The sequence below is a fragment of the Syngnathoides biaculeatus genome, chromosome 17, assembly GCF_019802595.1.
Source record: "Syngnathoides biaculeatus isolate LvHL_M chromosome 17, ASM1980259v1, whole genome shotgun sequence".
Taxonomy (NCBI): Eukaryota; Metazoa; Chordata; class Actinopteri; order Syngnathiformes; family Syngnathidae; genus Syngnathoides; species Syngnathoides biaculeatus.
Genome location: NC_084656.1, coordinates 23,722,782 through 23,742,892, shown reverse-complemented (window position 1 = coordinate 23,742,892; position 20,111 = coordinate 23,722,782). Strand labels below are relative to the sequence as shown.

Here is a 20,111-nt window from a genome sequence, read left to right as displayed (position 1 = left end):
GGCACAATTTCTGTCGCCATTTGGAGCGAGAGGAGAGAAGAGAGCTGTCCCTAATATTTTGGGGTGGAGCTCATGGAGCGGGAGGGAACCGGCACTCGTGGGAGGAGCCGAGGCTAAGTGGCCCCGCCCACTTCCGCTTCCAATTAGCCAATCAACAGACGAGCTCTGTTTGAAAAGTCCCGGGTGCGGCCGGACTCTTCTTCTCTCTTTTTTCGTTAGGGCGCTCGCAGAGCCCGGCAGAATCCGAACGCACCGGAGCGCGGCCGACCCGACCATGTCGGGACCTCCTGGGTGGCTGAAGGGCTGGCTTTGGGTCACCGCCGTGGCTTCGGTCCGCCTCGGCGCGGCGGACGAGAGCGACGGCGACGCCGGGGGTTCGGGTCCGCGCGGCCCGGCCGGGTTCTTTGCGGTCCCGGTGTGGAAATTCATGGCAGGTGCGTGGCTATCTTAAGCCGCCGGTCCCGTTGTTGTCGTCTACAAGCGCCGTTCGCCTGTTCCAGTGTCCCAAGGCGAAGGTTCTGCGGACCTGGGCCGGCCGCAGTTCCGCTGCGGCGACTCCGGGCTTTGGGCTCGTTTGTCCCTCGTCAGACACTCGGAAGCGCAGCTGGCGGGTGAGTCTGTCCTTCTTCTTCTGCTTCCGGTGGACGTCTCTTGCCCGACGGCACTTGCCCTTTGCGCAGACGGCGTTCTCCTGCCGGCGCTGGCCGACGGCTCGTCCGCTTCCGTTCGGAGGTTTGGTCCGGCGCTGCTGCTCGAGCTGCCTTACGGGGACGCGTACCTGCGGCCGGCGGTAGGTGGCAACAAATGTTGAGAACGTCAATTCGCCCGCCAGGGTTGGAACTCGCTGATGCCAAAAGGAAGGAGTTACCACCCCTTTTTTTTTTTTTTTTTTTTTCTTTCTTTCCCCAAAAGTTTCATTAGACATGAAATGAAGGAAATTCTGCTCCAATTATTCGGACGTATTGGCCTTGTGGACTTTGGCTTCTTTTTCCCGTTTGCCTTTGGCAAAGTTTTGACAGCAAATGCCGCGGTGTCGTAGGCCCAAAGTGCTTTGAAAAGTCAGGCAGACGTAAAAGCGAGCTCGTTCCCGGGGTTCATTTTCCTCCGCTTATACGCCGTCCGACTCCGCAGAAATTGAAAATGAACCCTGCCCTGAAATCGAGTCAAAGAATAAAAAATGGACTTCCTCCAAAAATTGTCCTTGAAAGTAAACGACAACTCAACTTGCAAACCCTCCATCTCCATTTTCCAAGCTGCTTATCCTCACAAGGGGCGCAAGAGCGCCAGTCTGCGGCAGGTCATGTATAGGTCACCAAGTTTCCGAGGCCGGGTGGCGATCGCCTTCGGGTCGAAGCATTTGCAGGCCGCTTGTTCCGCGCTTTGACGATCACGGCGGTACGTGAACCCAAGGACAAAACCAGGAGTCCAACTGTTGCGCAATACCGACACCTGCTGGACAGGAAGTATCATTGAAGTCAGTCCCCAAAATCATTTGGCGTGATTGAAGATTTGCCGGCTCGCTTTGGCGCCTCCACACGGCCGCCAACTTGTTTCCTCATTGAGGACGCTTTGCTTTGGCCCGATTTTTCAAATAAATTTGGAAAACAAACTTTCAGAACCGGGATTCCCAAATGGTGGCTCGCGGACCCAGACCTGGAGAGAGACTTCAAAGGAGCTAAAAAACAACAACAACCCCGATTCTGAGGAAAGGGGATCTTTCCTATCGTCAGCCTCGCCCCTTTTCGGACCCGGTCCTTGGGACAAATTTCCCAGAACAGCAGGATCCTCTTAGGATAATTAGAATATTGAATATAGTCTGGCATTAGTCATCTTGGCTCAGGAAGGGAGGAAAAACGTCAGGATCAGCTTTGTGCGCAAGAGGTCTTAGCCAGGTGTCAAAACCATCGCCACCGACGCCCTTGACCGGCGTCTATCATTTTGCGCACGCGATGTTGTAGCTGCTGACACCGGATTGACGGGTGCCAGGAAAGTGCAGCGCTTGCGTCTCACGTACGAAGTTTCCTTCTGGCTTCTCTCCAGGTGATCAATGGAAGACTCTTCCACCGGCTGCAGGTCTTTTATTTTGACAGTCTGCTGCAAACCAGCACGGTAGCCGTAGCTTCCTGCGAGGATCCGGCCACCGGCCCGCGTCCGCCGACCGCCTGGATCCTCTGCGGAGCCGTGCAAATCCTGGTCCGGCTGCCCGTAGGGTCCAAAGTACTGAAGGTCAAAGACGTGAACGACGGCGCTCAAGACCACTCTGCGGTCGTCAGGGCGGGAGGGGATTCTGCGTTCGTGGTTTTCTCCATTGCAGCCAACGCGGTAAGGAAACTCTCAAATGAGATCTGCGCACACGAAGGTCCACACGTTTGTTTATTGATTTTTATTTTTTTTTTTTTTTTGTATTTTTGGTTTTAGAATTCGATGGTAGAAATTGATTTTGAGTCTCTGGGGGAAACATTCACCATGCTGGCAGCTTGCAACAACGTGGATGTGCAAAGTCCACACAAAGTTCATCCCAGATCTGCGGTGGACTCTGACAATCAAAGAACAGAAGAACCAGCATGTGGAAGCGTCGCAGCGCCAGTGGCTCAAGCTTACGCGTCCATTTTTGAAATGTGGGGTTTTCTTGACATCCCCACAGGTCAATTTACGGAGGATAACAGCGATGACGCAACTGCTACTCAATTACCTTGTGGTCTTGCACCAACTCTGTCCAGTACATTTAGTGCCACAACTGTAAGACCGTGTCCCACAACATTAGCGCCACCTCCAGCCGCCACCTGTGCAAGTCTCACTGACCCTCTTGGGTCAGCTCGTCGGACGACTACAACGCAATGTTCAGACACGGTGCCAACAACTCTGCCTGCAGCTACTAAACCTGCGAGTCTCACGAGCTCAGCTTTGACTACTACTAATGCAGTGCACACGTCTTGCGCTTCTCAGACCTCAAGTGCTAGTCCTGCTCAAACCAAAACGACGTCAACTTCTGAAACCACAACGGCTCCAGCCGCTACTGCAATTTCTAGAACCACCATGGCACCTTGTGCTCCAAGTGCAACTGCAACGCCTGAAGCCAACTCGTGTGCTGGATCCGCAAATCCAAAGACCACAACTTCAGTCCCTCCAACCAAAAGTCCTGGACCCAGAACCAGCTCATCCCCGTTAATATCTAGCTCCACTCCAACCACTTTTCGTGCATTGATGACACCACTGTCAACTGCAGTATCCACATCCACCCGTCCTGTATCGGCGAAATCTCTGAGCTGGACTGCTGCAGTACAGACAACCACCTCATCGTCCAGCAAGATCACGATTCCTGCTCAAACTACAACGAGATCTCTCACTGTACCAGAAACTACACCTGCATCTACCACAGATTCTTCAACCCCAAGTCCTATACCCACAAGCAGCTCTACCCTGACCTCAGCATCTACAGGAAGCACAACAGCGGCAGCCGTAACACCCAGCGTCACTTGCCCTTTTACCGCGATGATCACTTCTGCTCCCGACACAAGTCCTGTACCCAAATCCAGCCCAGTGCCTTCAAGAACAACATTTCCCCATCCTGAAATGATCACATTCTCTTTGACCAAGATGCGTAAAGTGCAGACGAGCACTCCTACCTTAACAACTACGATGCCCGCAAGCGCCTCGTATCCTGTTGCACCCGCACTGACGAGAGTCTCTCCAAGCACAAGGACCTCTACTCTGGCTACAACTACAGAAACCCAAATTTGTGCAGTCTCAAAGCTTTCAACAACCGCAAGGCTGGTACCGGCAACCGGCTCGGCCCCTTCATCCTCAACCTCCACTCGGAACACAAATCCTCCTCCAGTGGCCACACCGATCTCTTCTGTAGTAGCCGCGGCCACGCCTGCTGTCACGACTACTGCGGGGCCGACAATCACCTCTGGTTCTGCGGTGACGACTGCAACTACGAAACCAAATTCAGACGCGCTACCACAAACTCTGCCTCCAGCTCCGTGGGCTGTTGCTCGTAATCCTCAAATGCCTCCAACCTCCGCGACCGTTTTGCCCACATTTAGTGCTGCTCCTGCTTCTGTGACTACTGCTCCTTTAGTCACAACCCCCTTTACTTTGACCTCAACTATCACTGAACCCACAACTGCCACGGACTCGACTCCAAATTCTAGAAATGCAATGGCCACTCTTGCTCCCGCTATTTCAGTCTCACCGACCAGACCTCATTTACCCACGAGCGCATCAGACCCTTCACAAGTCACATCCTCCGCTGCGTGGCCCACAAGCGTTCCTATCACAGTTCCAATGCCTGCAATAGCTCCTGCTCTATCTGCAGTTCAACTAACCACTACTACAATCACGAGTCCTGTACCCTCAATTACTCCAGGAACCATAACTCCTGTGGATACTGCACTTGATTCAACCGCAACAACTATTGATGTGCCCGCAAAGCCCACAACCTCATGTACTACTTTAGCCACAACCGCACAGGCCACTACTATTTCAGTCCCATCGACGACAAGCCCTGTACCTGTACTCTCAGCCGCATCAAGCCCCTCGCTAACCATATCAACCTCTGCTCTGACCGCAACCCGTCGTTTCTTGACTTCCCGTCCTTTATTGCTCATGCCAACCTCTGTTTTCACCACCATGACTGCAGTTTCCACGGGTTCTACTTCAACCACAACTGCCTCATCTCCAACGATGACCACTTCTTCTATCTCAACCACAAGCCACGTACTGAAAAGCAACCCAGGTCCTTCAATAACCAGACCCCCTCCTGAATTTGTCACAGCAACCTCTCTTTTGACCACAGCTGCAGCAGTGCCCACAACCCAGAAGAAAACTGTAATTCTGAACATAATGTCGAAAACTTCATCTCCTGGTGTACCCGCGACTTCACCGGCTTTGACGGCAGTCTGTCCAACTGCAGATGGTATACCCTCAACCGCCGAGTCACTGACCTCGACCACAACTGATGCGGCCTCAATTCCATTTTCGACAGCTCTGACGTACACGAGCGCCTCGTCTCCAAGCGTAACGACCGCTTTTACTCCCACCAAACGTCTTGTACTCAAAACCGCTTCACCGGTTTCAATAAGCGCAACAACCTCTCCTAAATTGGTCAGAAGTCCCTTGGCTTTGACTACGGTGTCTTCAACCGCGACTACTGTGACATCATGTCCTGTTGTACCCACGACGACTACTTGCGCCACAACTCGTGCAACCTCAACTACACCTTCCACGATGTCAATGAGCAGAACCAGCTCATCTCCGATCGCAATGACTCGTGTTGCTCCCACCACAACCAAGTCTGCTACGTCTTCTGTTATACCCACAACTGCACAAGCCACTACTTTAGTCTTTCCAACCCTGACTCCTGAGCTCACAACTGAACCGGCCTTCTCGCAAACTACATCAATAATGGCTTCAACTACTTCTCCCGCACTGGCCAGAACAACCTCTCCTTTGACCACGACTGGATTACTGCCTACAACCGTTCTTTTGCCTACTCTTGCTCCCTCTACAATGCTGAGAGTCACCTCTGCTGCAGCCTCATCTTCTGATGTTTGCACAAGCATTCCTGCCTCGACAATCCCTCCAACCACAACACGAGTACCCGCGACCACCGCGACACTGACATTGACTGCTACTCCACAAATAAATGCTGTGGTCTCAACTGCAGCGCCCACAACCACGACTGCTCCACCCAGAGGCCCTCTTTCACAAACCGTCCCAATGCTAACGATAAAATCAGCAACTCCAGAGTGGCTCCTATTTGCTTTGACCAAGACTACTGCAGTCCCGGTGACCACTGCTACTTTGACCACAACTACGAGACCCGTAACCACCTCGGCTGTGACCTTAGATTCTGTCGTATCCGCGACTCCACTCGTCCCTCCAAAAAAATCTCCAACCGCAACTCCTTTACCCACAACCACCTCTGCTTTGACTTCAACTACCACTGAAGCCAGCATTTCTGATGTCATGACTACATCTACAACCACGATGACTGCTATGGCTTCAACCAGAAATCCAGGAACCACATTCACCTCTGCTGCACTGGTCACACAAATGTCTGCTGCGGTATACAAACTCATTTCTAACCCTCCCACAAAGACTAGTGTTGCGCTTGGAAGTCGTGTACGTACAATGGCTTCAAATAGAACTTCAACTGCTTCAGCCAGTTCTACAGATTCTACAATCCCAGTGAAAACTCTTGCTCCAACCACAACTGTTCTTCCAACGATTACTTCTGCTGTAGCCACAATGACACCTGCTTTTGTCACAACTACATCTTTCACCATGACTACTACATTGCCAACTACCACCTCAAGTGCAACCGCAATGACCACTCTTTCTCCAACATCAAGCACATCGCCGACTGCACGCACGTCAACTGCCTCTATGACCGCCTCTTCAATCCCAAGTCCTGTGGCCACAACCACTTCTACTCGAACTCCAAGGAAAATGTCTACAACCAAAATGACAAGTCTTGGTCCAACTACCATTATAATTCGTACAAGCAGATCTCGGGCTCCGCCTGGAACTCCGCCTGCCTCTCGGACTGTCTCTTCAAAAACGAGACCTGTGTTTAAATTGAGCACTATGCTGATCTCAACTACCACTGAAACCCCATCCGCGGCACCCTCAATGACATCTTACTCAAGTACATTGGGCACTCCTGCTCCTGTTGTAAGTACGACGGCCACAAACCGCTCATCTACCGCATTGACCACTCCTGTGCCAGCAGGTCCTGTACCCACCGCCAACATCGGGACTGGGAGCGCAATTTTTGCGCTCACCAAGACCCTTTCTACTGCTACTACAATGACAACTCTTGCAACTCCAGTCACAACTCCGATGCCCGTAATCAGTCCGTCTGTCACGATGACCAACTTTGCTCAACACCAGAGCCGTATACTTTCGAGCCGTTCACAAACTACAGCCGCTCCTTCTACCACTTTTACAATGCCCACAACTACCTCAACTCTGACAGCTACTGCTGTACCCACAACTTCCCCAGCGAGTACTATGACCTCCGAGGCCACTAGTCCTGTGCCCACAACCTCCTCTATGAATAGAACTGCAACCGTGGCACTTTCTATACCAACACTAACTCTTGCTCTGATCTCCACAGCCGCTCATGCTGTGACCTCCTCTATGGTTGTACAGGCCACTACTTCAGTGTTTCCAACCGCAAGTCCTGAACCCACAACCATTTCCACCACCACAACTACTAAGGTTTCTACACTTGTGACAAAGCTTGCTCCAACCCCAACTAGCATTCCCACAAATGGCCAATCTGCCGTGATGCCAACTTTTCCTCCAAGTCCTGGATCTAGAAGCACCTCAAACCTTTCACGATCTTCAACTGCAGCTACCATTAGCACTCCTTATCCATTTACAATAGCCGCAATCAAATCTATTTTGACATCTTCTGCTGTACCCACTACTATTACATCTTTAGCCACCAGTCTGGTGCCTGCGATTTCCTCGACTACTGGAACCACAACTTCTCTCGCCACTGTAGCACTTTCAACAGCCACAAGGACAGCTCTCGGTCCTACCACAACTATGATTCCCACAAACCCATCTTCTGCGCCCACAACTCAACCGGCCACTGCTATTACCTCTTTAGCCACCAGTCTGGTGCCTGCGATTTCCTCGACTACTGGAACCACAACTTCTCTCGCCACTGTAGCACTTTCAACAGCCACAATGACAGCTCTCGGTCCTACCACAACTATGATTCCCACAAACCCATCTTCTGCGCCCACAACTCAACCGGCCACTGCTATTACCTCTTTAGCCACCAGTCTGGTGCCTGCGATTTCCTCGACTACTGGAACCACAACTTCTCTCGCCACTGTAGCACTTTCAACAGCCACAATGACAGCTCTCGGTCCTACCACAACTATGATTCCCACAAACCCATCTTCTGCTCCCACAACTCAACCGGCCACTGCTATTACCTCTTTAGCCACCAGTCTGGTGCCTGCGATTTCCTCTACTACTGGAACCACAACTTCTCTCGCCACTGTAGCACTTTCAACAGCCACAATGACAGCTCTCGGTCCTACCACAACTATGATTCCCACAAACCCATCTTCTGCGCCCACAACTCAACGGCCACTGCTATTACCTCTTTAGCCACCAGTCTGGTGCCTGCGATTTCCTCGACTACTGGAACCACAACTTCTCTCGCCACTGTAGCACTTTCAACAGCCACAATGACAGCTCTCGGTCCTACCACAACTATGATTCCCACAAACCCATCTTCTGCTCCCACAACTCAACCGGCCACTGCTATTACCTCTTTAGCCACCAGTCTGGTGCCTGCGATTTCCTCTACTACTGGAACCACAACTTCTCTCGCCACTGTAGCACTTTCAACAGCCACAATGACAGCTCTCGGTCCTACCACAACTATGATTCCCACAAACCCATCTTCTGCGCCCACAACTCAACCGGCCACTGCTATTACCTCTTTAGCCACCAGTCTGGTGCCTGCGATTTCCTCGACTACTGGAACCACAACTTCTCTCGCCACTGTAGCACTTTCAACAGCCACAATGACAGCTCTCGGTCCTACCACAACTATGATTCCCACAAACCCATCTTCTGCACCCACAACTCAACCGGCCACTGCTATTACCTCTTTAGCCACCAGTCTGGTGCCTGCGATTTCCTCTACTACTGGAACCACAACTTCTCTCGCCACTGTAGCACTTTCAACAGCCACAATGACAGCTCTCGGTCCTACCACAACTATGATTCCCACAAACCCATCTTCTGCGCCCACAACTCAACCGGCCACTGCTATTACCTCTTTAGCCACCAGTCTGGTGCCTGCGATTTCCTCGACTACTGGAACCACAACTTCTCTCGCCACTGTAGCACTTTCAACAGCCACAATGACAGCTCTCGGTCCTACCAACAACTATGATTCCCACAAACCCATCTTCTGCTCCCACAACTCAACCGGCCACTGCTATTACCTCTTTAGCCACCAGTCTGGTGCCTGCGATTTCCTCTACTACTGGAACCACAACTTCTCTCGCCACTGTAGCACTTTCAACAGCCACAATGACAGCTCTCGGTCCTACCACAACTATGATTCCCACAAACCCATCTTCTGCGCCCACAACTCAACCGGCCACTGCTATTACCTCTTTAGCCACCAGTCTGGTGCCTGCGATTTCCTCTACTACTGGAACCACAACTTCTCTCGCCACTGTAGCACTTTCAACAGCCACAATGACAGCTCTCGGTCCTACCACAACTATGATTCCCACAAACCATCTTCTGCACCCACAACTCAACCGGCCACTGCTATTACCTCTTTAGCCACCAGTCTGGTGCCTGCGATTTCCTCGACTACTGGAACCACAACTTCTCTCGCCACTGTAGCACTTTCAACAGCCACAATGACAGCTCTCGGTCCTACCACAACTATGATTCCCACAAAACCCATCTTCTGCTCCCACAACTCAACCGGCCACTGCTATTACCTCTTTAGCCACCAGTCTGGTGCCTGCGATTTCCTCTACTACTGGAACCACAACTTCTCTCGCCACTGTAGCACTTTCAACAGCCACAATGACAGCTCTCGGTCCTACCACAACTATGATTCCACAAAAACCCATCTTCTGCGCCCACAACTCAACCGGCCACTGCTATTACCTCTTTAGCCACCAGTCTGGTGCCTGCGATTTCCTCTACTACTGGAACCACAACTTCTCTCGCCACTGTAGCACTTTCAACAGCCACAATGACAGCTCTCGGTCCTACCACAACTATGATTCCCACAAACCCATCTTCTGCACCCACAACTCAACCGGCCACTGCTATTACCTTTTAGCCACCAGTCTGGTGCCTGCGATTTCCTCGACTACTGGAACCACAACTTCTCTCGCCACTGTAGCACTTTCAACAGCCACAATGACAGCTCTCGGTCCTACCACAACTATGATTCCCACAAACCATCTTCTGCACCCACAACTCAACCGGCCACTGCTATTACCTCTTAGCCACCAGTCTGGTGCCTGCGATTTCCTCGACTACTGGAACCACAACTTCTCTCGCCACTGTAGCACTTTCAACAGCCACAATGACAGCTCTCGGTCCTACCACAACTATGATTCCCACAAACCCATCTTCTGCTCCCACAACTCAACCGGCCACTGCTATTACCTTTTAGCCACCAGTCTGGTGCCTGCGATTTCCTCTACTACTGGAACCACAATTCTCTCGCCACTGTAGCACTTTCAACAGCCACAATGACAACTCTCGGTCCTACCACAACTATGATTCCCACAAACCCATCTTCTGCGCCCACAACTCAACCGGCCACTGCTATTACCTCTTTAGCCACCAGTCTGGTGCCTGCGATTTCCTCTACTACTGGAACCACAACTTCTCTCGCCACTGTAGCACTTTCAACAGCCACAATGACAGCTCTCGGTCCTACCACAACTATGATTCCCACAAACCCATCTTCTGCGCCCACAACTCAACCGGCCACTGCTATTACCTCTTTAGCCACCAGTCTGGTGCCTGCGATTTCCTCGACTACTGGAACCACAACTTCTCTCGCCACTGTAGCACTTTCAACAGCCACAATGACAGCTCTCGGTCCTACCACAACTATGATTCCCACAAACCCATCTTCTGCGCCCACAACTCAACCGGCCACTGCTATTACCTCTTTAGCCACCAGTCTGGTGCCTGCGATTTCCTCGACTACTGGAACCACAACTTCTCTCGCCACTGTAGCACTTTCAACAGCCACAATGACAGCTCTCGGTCCTACCAACAACTATGATTCCCACAAACCCATCTTCTGCACCCACAACTCAACCGGCCACTGCTATTACCTCTTTAGCCACCAGTCTGGTGCCTGCGATTTCCTCTACTACTGGAACCACAACTTCTCTCGCCACTGTAGCACTTTCAACAGCCACAATGACAGCTCTCGGTCCTACCACAACTATGATTCCCACAAACCCATCTTCTGCTCCCACAACTCAACCGGCCACTGCTGTTACCTCTTTAGCCACCAGTCTGGTGCCTGCGATTTCCTCTACTACTGGAACCACAACTTCTCTCGCCACTGTAGCACTTTCAACAGCCACAATGACAGCTCTCGGTCCTACCACAACTATGATTCCCACAAACCCATCTTCTGCTCCCACAACTCAACCGGCCACTGCTGTTACCTCTTTAGCCACCAGTCTGGTGCCTGCGATTTCCTCTACTACTGGAACCACAACTTCTCTCGCCACTGTAGCACTTTCAACAGCCACAATGACAGCTCTCGGTCCTACCACAACTATGATTCCCACAAACCCATCTTCTGCGCCCACAACTCAACCGGCCACTGCTATTACCTCTTTAGCCACCAGTCTGGTGCCTGCGATTTCCTCGACTACTGGAACCACAACTTCTCTCGCCACTGTAGCACTTTCAACAGCCACAATGACAGCTCTCGGTCCTACCACAACTATGATTCCCACAAACCCATCTTCTGCACCCACAACTCAACCGGCCACTGCTATTACCTCTTTAGCCACCAGTCTGGTGCCTGCGATTTCCTCGACTACTGGAACCACAACTTCTCTCGCCACTGTAGCACTTTCAACAGCCACAATGACAGCTCTCGGTCCTACCACAACTATGATTCCCACAAACCCATCTTCTGCGCCCACAACTCAACCGGCCACTGCTATTACCTCTTTAGCCACCAGTCTGGTGCCTGCGATTTCCTCGACTACTGGAACCACAACTTCACTCGCCACTACAGCGCTTTCAAGAACAATGACAATCCTTCCTCCTACTACAATTATGATTCCCACAACTCCAGTTGCCTCTGTGACTGTCTTTCCGACCACCTCTGCTCTAACCTCAACTACTTTTGAAGCCTCAATGACACTTTCTACAACTATGATGACCACTTCTACTCCAACTCAAAGTTCTACTTTTTCCACAACTGCTGTGACCACTCTGGTCACAAGTCCTGTACCCCCATCCACCTCTGTTCCCTCAACTACTGCTGAAACCACAACCTCTCAAGAGTCAACACTTCCTGCAAGTACGATGACCGCTTCTACTCCAAGTCCTGTACCCACAACAGCCTCCACGGTAACACTTTCTACAACCATGACAGCTCTTGTTCCAGCCACTGTGATTCCCATAACTATCTTTGCTAGCGCTTCAACTTCTGTATCCACAACTCCACAAGTCACTACTCTGTCTCCTACCACCAGTCCCGTGTTCACAACCACCTTTGCTCTCGCTACGATGACTGCTTCTCCAGTGTCTGGAACACCCGGAAGAAGTCATCCATTGATAACACTTAAAACAGCCGGTCGTTTGACACCCACTACTACAGTTGGGTCAACAATATCTCCTTCAGGAGCTCGAGTTTCCTCTCCAGCTCAGACGACTTACGTGCCGGCAACCTCAAGAATAACTCCCGTAATGGCAACACTTGAAGCAACCATTAGTCTAACTCTGTTGATTGAAATCCTCTCTACCAGATATCCGGGAATAATGAGTCCTTCTTCAACAGATTCAACTAGTCAGGCTCCAACTGCCGTCATCAGGTATACGTCCCCTTCAGGAACCACAGCTCCCTCCCAAGTACCGACGACAACGTCTTCATCGACTCCAATTTCTGAATCAACTTACCCAATGACAGCAACACCTGAAATGCGTAGCATGTCTCCAACCTCTACAATCAAGTCTACGACACCCCCTTCAGGAACACCAATTACCTTACCAGCCCTGACAGCTTCTTTTCCAGTCTTTGCAACACCTGAAAGAACTTCTCCATTGATGACGATGCTTCAAGCAACCAGTAGTCAGCAGACTCCCACTGCCACAATCAAGTCTCCATCCACCTCCGGTAATACAACTCCCTCCCGAGCTCAGAAAACTTCTCCCATTTCGACAATAGCAGGGACAACTTTTCCTGTGACAGAAATACTTAACACAAGGAGCAAGGCTCCCACCACCACAAGCAGGGCTACATTATCCTTTTCAGAAACCAGAATTCCCTCCCAGCTTCCAACAACTAGTCAAGTTTCAGCAACACGTGGAAGCACTTATCCAATGGCTGCAACAGTGGGAGAAACTGTACTTTTAGACCAGACCGCTGTCGTCATCTCCAGGACATTGGAAAAAACTCTCAGCCAACTTCCGACTCAAAGAGTGTCAGCAACACCAACTACTTCTTCAGTAACAACAACAGCAGGAGCTATCGGTAGTCTGACTGCAACCACTGGAATGGAGTCTACAACATCTTGGACGAGAACCACCTTTCCAGATCTGTTGACAACTTTGACGGTGACATACGGGGGGACATTTCGTAGTCTGGCTCCAAGCACTGAAATCAAGTCAGAAACACTAACTCCCTCCAAAACACAACCATCATCATCTGGAAGAACTTTTACAGGGACAGCAACACTTGACACGAGTAGTCTGGGTCCAAACACTGCAGTCAGGTCTACAAGCTCTCCTTTAGGGAGCACAGCTCCCCGAACACCGATTACAACGCCTGAAAAGACTCATAGTCCGGCCCCATTCACCACAGTTAGAGCTCCCACACCGCCTTTGCGATCCACAATTACCACCTCCACTGCAATAACTACTCAAGACTCAGCATTAACTGGAAAAAACGGTAATTTGGCTCCAACTACTGTAATCTTGTCAACAGCATACTCTTCAGGAATTGCAGTTCCTTTTAAAGACCAAACGTCTTTTTCTGCAGTATCAGCAATACCTGTTGCAACGAGTCCAGCCAGAGCAATCAAGACGACGACTCTTTCTGGAATGACAACTAATGGCCCAGCCCAGGCAATTACTTTTCCAGTGTCAGTACATGAACGAACCGTTGGTCTGACTCCATCAATGACTGTTCCCTCAGTAGCGCTTGCAGCTACGTCTCTTGTGACAGCGACATCAAAAACAACCAACGGTCCAGCTCCAACCACTGCAGTCACATCTGCTTCCCCAACTGTGACAATTTCTCCAGTCCTGTCTATGTCCCCTCAGAGAATTCCCTCTGCAGATTTGACATCTACTCTTGCAGTAACTGCAACGCCCGAAATAACCCCAAGTCCAGATGGAACCACTGCAATCCTAGCTACATCTCCTCCGGCAAAGATCACTCCCCAAGTTCCAACAAAAACCACTACTGTGACCATAGTGACGGAAACGCCAGCAACAACTTCTCCGGTGTCACCGACACCTGGACCACTTTCTTCTTCAGTGGATGCAACAAATTTGATCAGTAATTATCTGACTCTAACCACCACAATTAGCTCAACACTCACTTCAGGGACCATTCCCTCCATGATTTTGACAACTATTCCTCCGACGTCAGAAATATCCAGTAGACCTTTTCTAATCACAGGAACACCTGACACAATCCGTAGTCTAGTTCCAACAATTGTAAGTAGGTCTAAAACATCATTGGAAACCGCTACTTTAGTGCCGATACCTACAAGATTTTCTCCAATGAGAGAAACCATTGGAATAGGCGAAGGTCAGGCTCCGACATCAGTGTTCAGGTCCACGTCCTCTATAGAAGCAACAGTTTCTTCCCCAGCTCCAACTAATTCTCCAGTGCTGGCAACGCCTCATTCAATCTCTACAATGGCGGAAACGGTAGTTAGTTTAGGTCAGACCACTCCAGTCTTTTCTGGAACAACGAACAAAATTACTCCCAATCAAGGTCCAATTACTTCTGCAGGGACGGAAATACTTGGAACAACTTCTGGGACGACAGCTGGACCTAGTGGAAGTCTTTCTGTAGTAACTGCAACCTCTTTGAGGCTCACAATTCCCTTCCAATCTGTGACTTCTACTCTAGTGACAGCAACACTTAGTACAACCGATCAACTGACTTCAACCACCAGACTCAGGGCTACGTCCCTTTCGGGACCCACAATTCACTTCCTTGTTCCGACACCAATTACTTTTCAATTGTCGACAAGCGTACCGACGACGCGTAGAAAAGCTGCGGCAGTCACGTCGACAAGGTTTCCTTTAGCCACCATCGGAACCGTCCCCGCTCGGAAAACTACTCCAGTGTCACCGACGGGTATTCTGGCTCCAACCATTGCAATCTTGTCATCACCATCCCCGGTAGGAACCACAGTTCCCTCTCGGGCTTTCACAAGGAGACATCTTGTGTCTGCAAAACCCGGAATAACCAGTAGTCAGTTTTCAATCATGTCTCCATCCTCAAAAGGAATGCCAACTCCCTTCCCAGTTCAGAGGACTCCTTCTCCACTGTTTGGAGTGCAAAGAATTCCTCCATTGAGGGAAACTGTTGGGACAACCAGTTCTCCAACTACTGCAATCGGATCTACAATGCTTTCAGAAATGACACCCTCAAAACTTCCAACAGCTGCTGCAGCATTTGCGACATCAGAAGCAATCAGTCCTCTGACCTTAATTTCAGCAATCGGAAGTGAAATGTACACTGGGGAAACGACTGACTCCACATCGCACACGACTCCTCGTGCAATGACAACCGATGGTCACGTTTGTGGTCATGGGCACGGAGATCGCAGCCACCACTACAGGGGCTGCCCTTCAGACGCTCCCTCACAATGGGCAACTGCAACCTCTCCGGTCTCAACACCCAACACAACCAATGGTCTGACTCCAACCGTTGTTCGTTGGTCTGCAACATCTTTTACAGAAAATGCAAATTCTTCCCTATGTCTGAACACAACTTCTCTGAGGACAATGTATGGTCAAACTGGTGGGGAGGGCCCCCGCTGGGGTCGCAAGGGCCCCCGCTGGGGTCGCAAGGGCCCCCGCTGGGGTCGCAAGGGCCACCGGAGGGGTCGCAAGGGCCACCGGAGGGGTCGCAAGGGCCACGGCCACCGCTGGGGCCACAAAGGCTGCCCTTTAGGGAATCCTTCCCAATCACTCACAGCAACTTCTCCAGTATCAACTCTGAAAACCAATAGGCTGACTCCAAACCTTGGTCTTTGGCCTGTAACCGCTTCAAAGAATGGAACTTCCCCATTTCTGACCACTACTTCTCCAATGAAGATATATGATCGAATAGGAAGCCAGGAACAAAAGCCTCACGGCCACCGCTGGGGCCACGAGGGCAGCCTTTTAAAAGGTCCCTCACAATCACGCAACAAAAGCCATCAGGTCTCAACACTGAGAACAACCAATGGTCCAGGTTCAGTCCCTGCTATCACTTCTATGTCTTCCAAAGCAACTCCTTCCCTATCTTTGACAACGACAACTCCAATGACAACAAGTGGTCATATTTGTGGTCATGGTCGCAGATACCGCTACAAGAGTCAAGCCCACCACCACAGGGGTCGCTGGGGCCACAGGCGCCATATCCACCGCAAGGGTCATAGCCACCACCGGGGTCACAAAAGCCACGTCCACAGCTGGAGCCACAGGGGCTGCTCTTCTGACGCTCCTTCACAATCAGCCACTACAACTTCTGCAGTCTCAAGACCTAAAATAACCAATAGCCGGAATCCAACACTTGCTCGTCGGACTGAAACATCTTTTTCAGAAAATGCAACTCCTTTCCCATTCCTGGCTACTTCTCCAAAGGCAATATGCACTCAAACTGGTGGGCAGGGCCGTCGTTGGCGCCACAAGGGCCACCGCTGGGGCCACAAGGGCCACTCCTGGATCCACAAGAGCAGCCCTTTAGCACCTCCCTCCCAATCACTCAAAACTTCTGCAGTTTCAACAGAGGGAACAACCAATGGTCCAGGTTCAGTCCCTGCTATCACTCCCTCCCTATCTTTGACTACGACAACTCCAATGACAAGTGGTCATATTTGTGGTCATGATCGCAGATATCGCTACAAGGGTCACGCCCACCACCACAGGGGTCGCTGGGGCCACAGGCGCCATATCCACCGCAAGGGTCATAGCCACCACCGGGGTCACAAAAGCCACGTCCACAGCTGGAGCCACAGGGGCTGCTCTTCTGACGCTCCTTCACAATCAGCCACTACAACTTCTGCAGTCTCAAGACCTAAAATAACCAATAGCCGGAATCCAACACTTGCTCGTCGGACTGAAACATCTTTTTCAGAAAATGCAACTCCTTTCCCATTCCTGGCTACTTCTCCAAAGGCAATATGCACTCAAACTGGTGGGCAGGGCCGTCGTTGGCGCCACAAGGGCCACCGCTGGGGCCACAAGGGCCACCGCTGGGGCCACAAGGGCCACCGCTGGGGCCACAAGGGCCACCGCTGGGGCCACAAGAGCAGCCCTTTAGCACCTCCCTCCCAATCACTCAAGAAAACTTCTGCAGTTTCAACAGAGGGAACAACCAATGGTCCAGGTTCAGTCCCTGCTATCACTCCCTCCCTATCTTTGACTACGACAACTCCAATGACAAGTGGTCATATTTGTGGTCATGATCGCAGATATCGCTACAAGGGTCACGCCCACCACCACAGGGGTCGCTGGGGCCACAGGCGCCATATCCACCGCAAGGGTCATAGCCACCACCGGGGTCACAAAAGCCACGTCCACAGCTGGAGCCACAGGGGCTGCTCTTCTGACGCTCCTTCACAATCAGCCACTACAACTTCTGCAGTCTCAAGACCTAAAATAACCAATAGCCGGAATCCAACACTTGCTCGTCGGACTGAAACATCTTTTTCAGAAAATGCAACTCCTTTCCCATTCCTGGCTACTTCTCCAAAGGCAATATGCACTCAAACTGGTGGGCAGGGCCGTCGTTGGTGCCACAAGGGCCACCGCTGGGGCCACAAGGGCCACTCCTGGATCCACAAGAGCAGCCCTTTAGCACCTCCCTCCCAATCACTCAAGAAAACTCCTGCAGTTTCAACAGAGGGAACAACCAATGGTCCAGGTTCAGTCCCTGCTATCACTCCCTCCCTATCTTTGACTACGACAACTCCAATGACAAGTGGTCATATTTGTGGTCATGATCACAGATATCGCTACAAGGGTCACGCCCACCACCACAGGGGTCGCTGGGGCCACAGGCGCCATATCCACCGCAAGGGTCATAGCCACCACCGGGGTCACAAAAGCCACGTCCACAGCTGGAGCCACAGGGGCTGCTCTTCTGACGCTCCTTCACAATCAGCCACTACAACTTCTGCAGTCTCAAGACCTAAAATAACCAATAGCCGGAATCCAACACTTGCTCGTCGGACTGAAACATCTTTTTCAGAACATGCAACTCCTTTCCCATTCCTGGCTACTTCTCCAAAGGCAATATGCACTCAAACTGGTGGGCAGGGCCGTCGTTGGCGCCACAAGGGCCACCGCTGGGGCCACAAGGGCCACTCCTGGATCCACAAGAGCAGCCCTTTAGCACCTCCCTCCCAATCACTCAAGAAAACTCCTGCAGTTTCAACAGAGGGAACAACCAATGGTCCAGGTTCAGTCCCTGCTATCACTCCCTCCCTATCTTTGACTACGACAACTCCAATGACAAGTGGTCATATTTGTGGTCATGATCGCAGATATCGCTACAAGGGTCACGCCCACCACCACAGGGGTCGCTGGGGCCACAGGCGCCATATCCACCGCAAGGGTCATAGCCACCACCGGGGTCACAAAAGCCACGTCCACAGCTGGAGACACAGGGGCTGCTCTTCTGACGCTCCTTCACAATCAGCCACTACAACTTCTGCAGTCTCAAGACCTAAAATAACCAATAGCCGGAATCCAACACTTGCTCGTCGGACTGAAACATCTTTTTCAGAACATGCAACTCCTTTCCCATTCCTGGCTACTTCTCCAAAGGCAATATGCACTCAAACTGGTGGGCAGGGCCGTCGTTGGCGCCACAAGGGCCGTCGCTGGCGCCACAAGGGCCACCGCTGGGGCCACAAGGGGCACTCCTGGATCCACAAGGGCCACTCTTCAGAAAGTCCCTCACAATCGCTCACTAAAACTGCACCCATCCTAATACCTGAACTAGGCAGTCGCCAGACTTCAGCCCCTGCTATCCAATCTACATCTCCTCCAAATACATCTTCCTTTCCATCTCCGATTACGTTTTCTTCAGTGCCGAAGTATCGACATGTGTCCAAGAATTACAATCACCGCAGAGTTCAAAAGGCACCCGGTCGTCGTAGAGGTCAGAAGGCTTATAGCCGTCGCGGAGGTTTCAAGGGCTATACCCACCGTAGAGTTCTCAAGAACCGTGGCCATATCAGCAGTCCCAATGTCCGCCCTTCAGAAATGTCGAGGAAATTGATCAGTAAAACTTCTCCGGTCTCAGCACCAGGAACGAGCAACAGCCTGGCTCCAGCTCCGGCTGTCCCATCTCCAGTGGCGCTTTTGAAAACAGTTCACTCCCCATCGCTGACCTTTACTCCTCCAGTGCAGTCATGTGTCCATTCGTGTGAGGGCCAGAGACAACAGGGCGGGCACAAAAGTGGTCAAAGGGGCAGCGACAACGGAGATTACAAGAGGAACCCCCACGAGAAAGCCGAGACAAATGACACTGTCGTAACCGATCCAGACAAGCACGGCCACAATGAGGGCAGCCTGAGCGAGGCAGGCGGCGATGAAGGAAATGGCAACCGTCGCAGGAGAGACAATCTCAAGCGGAACAGTGACGAGGGAGCCAAAGACCTGGACGCCCGAAGCCAGGAAGACAACGCTGTGGGAAGCCACGATAAGGAAGGCACCGACAAGGCAAATGACGCCGAGCGTGAACAGGAGGATGGCCGCGATGAGGCGGACCGCGTTGACGGTGCCAAGCACCGGCGTGGCCGCCCCAATGAACGATTGAAGGCCCTCACGAGACTGAGAAGGGGAGCCCCGACGGGCCGGACGGAGACGACGAGGGCGGTCACGCCCACCGGAAGGCTCGAGACTGTACCGAGCGTGACGAGGCAGACGACTCCTCCGGTCGGCACCAAGGAGGGCGCCCCGAGAAACGTGGTCTCAGCGAGGGCTGCCAAAAGAGTTTGGTTAGGTTCCAGGTGGCACGGCGCCTCAAAGTCCGGCAGGAGCCAACCCGACGGCTGGCGCGAGCATGCTGGTTAGATGTACTCTCAAATTGTCAAATTTTTCTATTCTATGAATAAATACTCCAAATTTTTTTCATGGCTGCGTAGTTCTTGTTC

The 20,111-nt window shown here is 51.7% G+C and overlaps 2 protein-coding genes across 2 annotated transcripts; both read left to right on the top strand.

Annotated features, from left to right (window-relative positions):
* The first annotated feature begins 195 nt into the window (after positions 1–195).
* Positions 196–8,935, top strand: LOC133491170 (mucin-2-like). The gene is made up of 6 exons (XM_061802079.1): positions 196–434; positions 501–611; positions 681–790; positions 2,041–2,322; positions 2,419–8,117; positions 8,203–8,935. The coding sequence occupies exons 1-6, from the start codon at positions 275–277 to the stop codon at positions 8,933–8,935; spliced, it is 7,095 nt and encodes a 2,364-aa protein (XP_061658063.1). The 5' UTR covers positions 196–274.
* A 1,906-nt stretch (positions 8,936–10,841) lies between these two features.
* Positions 10,842–20,093, top strand: LOC133490730 (mucin-5AC-like). The gene is made up of 2 exons (XM_061801157.1): positions 10,842–13,669; positions 13,760–20,093. The coding sequence occupies exons 1-2, from the start codon at positions 10,954–10,956 to the stop codon at positions 20,029–20,031; spliced, it is 8,988 nt and encodes a 2,995-aa protein (XP_061657141.1). The 5' UTR covers positions 10,842–10,953; the 3' UTR covers positions 20,032–20,093.
* The last annotated feature ends 18 nt before the right edge of the window (positions 20,094–20,111 follow it).

What these genes read in the sequence shown, in the direction of transcription:
- LOC133491170 (XM_061802079.1), top strand. Translation starts at nt 275, where the DNA reads ATGTCGGGACCTCCTGGGTGGCTGAAGGGCTGGCTTTGGGTCACCGCC. An exon ending in ACGCGTACCTGCGGCCGGCG is followed by an intron (nt 791 to 2,040) that starts GTAGGTGGCAAC and finishes GCTTCTCTCCAG; the next exon opens with GTGATCAATGGAAGACTCTT. An exon ending in TCTGCGCCCACAACTCAACG is followed by an intron (nt 8,118 to 8,202) that starts GCCACTGCTATT and finishes TCGCCACTGTAG; the next exon opens with CACTTTCAACAGCCACAATG.
- LOC133490730 (XM_061801157.1), top strand. Translation starts at nt 10,954, where the DNA reads ATGACAGCTCTCGGTCCTACCACAACTATGATTCCCACAAACCCATCT. An exon ending in AGCATTAACTGGAAAAAACG is followed by an intron (nt 13,670 to 13,759) that starts GTAATTTGGCTC and finishes CTTTTTCTGCAG; the next exon opens with TATCAGCAATACCTGTTGCA.